The sequence below is a fragment of the Myotis davidii genome, unplaced genomic scaffold (genome assembly GCF_000327345.1).
Source record: "Myotis davidii unplaced genomic scaffold, ASM32734v1 scaffold448, whole genome shotgun sequence".
Taxonomy (NCBI): Eukaryota; Metazoa; Chordata; class Mammalia; order Chiroptera; family Vespertilionidae; genus Myotis; species Myotis davidii.
In genome coordinates, this window is record NW_006383009.1 from 1066829 (window position 1) to 1069600 (window position 2772).

At 60.9% G+C, this 2772-nt stretch overlaps 1 protein-coding gene across 1 annotated transcript in view; it reads left to right on the top strand.

Moving 5' to 3' along the window:
- The window catches only part of DOK2 (docking protein 2), a 4579-nt gene extending 3741 nt beyond the window's left edge, over window positions 1-838 (top strand). The window contains exon 5 of the mRNA XM_006778387.2: window positions 6-838. Within this exon, the coding sequence (XP_006778450.1) occupies window positions 6-399 (394 nt within the window). The 3' untranslated portion in view covers window positions 400-838. The remainder of the gene's footprint in view (window positions 1-5) is intronic.
- Window positions 839-2772: the final 1934 nt, after the last annotated feature.

Genomic DNA, 2772 nt, shown 5'->3' on the forward strand with positions numbered 1-2772 from the left:
CCACCTTCGCCCAGCACCCCTGCACCCACCTCCCGGCCGCGCCCGGAGGGGGAATATGCAGTGCCCTTCGATGCGGTGGCCCGTAACCTGGGGAAGAGCTTGAGGGGCATCCTGGTGGTCCCTCCCCAGCCCCGGGCTGACCCTCTGTATGACAGCATCGAGGAGCACCCGCCTTCACGATCCGAACACATATATGATGAGCCCGAGGGCGTGGCGGTCCTGTCCCTGTACGACAGCCCACAGGAGCCCCGGGGTGAGGCCTGGAGGAGGCAGGCCACAGCCGACGGAGACCCCAGCCACCCCCAGCACAACTACCCAGTGGGGCAGGTCTTCGCTGCCTCCGGTTTGCCACGGGAAACCGAGTATGACAACGTCATACTTAAGAAAGGCCCGAAGTGATGGAGGGCAGGGCATCTGGACCCCATTGAATGCCAGCACTGAGCCAGGCGTACCAGGAAGGGGCTGGAGGCTGGTGAGAGGAGTGGGAGGGGGAAGGCAGGCCTCCCTTCTAGCTGCTGCCGATGACTCCTCCTGCCCACCTCGTCCCAGGAGCCTTCCTGGCTCCTCGCACACAACCCGAGGACAGGGCCTGCTGGGTCTGCTGCGTGAGTCACGACCCCGAAGCAGGAAGAATGCCCTGGAGAGACCCACCCTCCTCCCACCCTTTCCCACTTCCTCTTGTCCTTTCCGGGGCCTGAGGGAATCTCAGGCATTCAGGATAGCAGAGAGAAGGGTGTCAGCAAACGGCTGGCTCCCCGGGCTTGCGCAGGCCTCCAGGCTCGTGGGTGTCGGACTTCTCTGTGGCATTAAACCTTCCTGAAGTGTTTTTGTGTGGCAAGTGCTGTGGGCGGGGATGGGGCGGCCGCAGCCTCGTGGGGAAGGACCACTTCTATTGGCGACCCAGACCCCTCTCCCAGCGGCAGTGTCCCCTCCGGTCCCAAGCCTCCGAGTCCGGACCTGCAGAAGTCGGGCCACCCCGGGAGAGACGTTCAGGCATCTCTAACCCTTTGCCGGCGTAGGGTCAACACCTGAAAATGCACGCGAGTGGGTGTCTGTGCGAAGAGCTTTACTGGAGGACAGGAGCGAGTTGGCATTTTGAGCCCCTCCTGCACGAGAAAGGGGGGGATCCCACTCCACCCCTCGCCCGCCCTTGTGGACACCTGCTCTCTTTGTAGCAGGAGGGGGTCCTGCCACATGGGCTTGAGAACGCATCCTGCCCTGTCATTCTCCACAGGCTTGGGTCCCACTCGCCCGCAGGTCGGGGCGTGCACTCCCTTCATCAAAACCAGCCAACCAGCCAGCATCACGGAGCACCGTTCGGAGGCTCCGGACTGCCCTGGTCCTGAGAGGCTTACAGGCCAGAGCGGTGGCGACAAGGACATGGACATCTGTCATGAGAGGAGAACTTACGCACCGTAGGGGGTTTCAGGGCTGTGGGGTCAGAGGAGATACCCCTGGGTTCACTGGGGGACCCAGAAAGGCTTCCTATGGAAGGTGGCATTTGAGGTGGACCTTCATGGGGGGAGGGACTGGGTGAAGATGAAGGACATGAAGAGAGAGAGCATCCTGGGTAGAAAAGCCAGCACAAGTGGAGGTTGGGGAAGGTGCGGACGGACTCAGCAAAGAGCTCGCCATTCGTGTGGAGGGAGCAGGCGGCCCTCTGATTGGGAAGGGGCTCCAGCCTCGGGGTGGAGGAATCTACGTGATTAGAGGGAGGGGGAGCGACGGGGCTTCTCGGTAGAGTCCCATAAGAGCTGCACATGGGGGCAAAGACCCCGTGGAAATGGACCGGGCGCAGCGTGGGCCGGGGCCGAACTGTAAGAGGAACTCAGAAAAGACCATGGATTCAGAAGACGCTGTAGAGACAGGGCCTGTGGATCTCAGAGTCTGTTGGATGTTGAACGCAGAGAAATCGGGTTTCTAGAGAGATCCAGGTTTTGGAAAGGAGAGCGTAGTTTCTGATGTGTTTAGGGTAAGCTGGCTCCACTCTCCCCAGCCAGAGGAGCGCCCGAAGCAGGTGGGAAAGGGTTCTCGGGTGGGAGGGGATGAGCTGGAAACCTAAGCATGGCCGCAGCCTCCCAGGGGCGCTGTGGTGGAAGCTGTGTCTCTCAGTGCCTTTGCTCGCAGGAGAGCAGGCTGGAGACGGGAAGGCCCAGCTCTATTGTCTGTGCAAAAGGGCCGTCCCTGAGCCACCACCTGGGCCTACCCCCAGAATACACTGCCCCTAGGGCTTTCAGTCCTCCCGGGGTCCAGGCCAGGGATGGTGCTTGGCGGGGCTTTGAGGCAAAGATGCCTCGTTTCTCATTTGTCAGTAGCACCTGAGATGGACGTTCCAGCTCAGCCCAGCAGGGGGCAGTGTTAGCCTGTGGAAAAGGCTGCTGGGGTCCTATCTGCTGTCACGCCTTCTGGCTGGACCCTGAAGGAGGGAACGTCAATGTTTTTTTATGACCCTAATGGAGGAGGACTTGAGGAACCTGCATTTCAGAGCTTGCTCCTTCAGATCCTCAGCGCCCTACTTGTGGACGCTGCCTCCCGGGAGTGTGAGACCCTGAGCTGAAACTTGCCTTTCTCCCCTCTCCTCCACCTCCAGACCCCGGGACTTTCTGAATGCTTTGTTCTGATGCGGGCTTTGCTGGAAAGGGGAAGTGGGAGATTGGCGCTGCAGGGAAAGGTGGGCGAGGGCGGCTGGTTCGGGGAAGTGGAGCATTTGGGGAACTTGGGAAGGGTGATGAAAGCCCTTGAGACAGTTGTTGAGGACGCTGACCACACTGC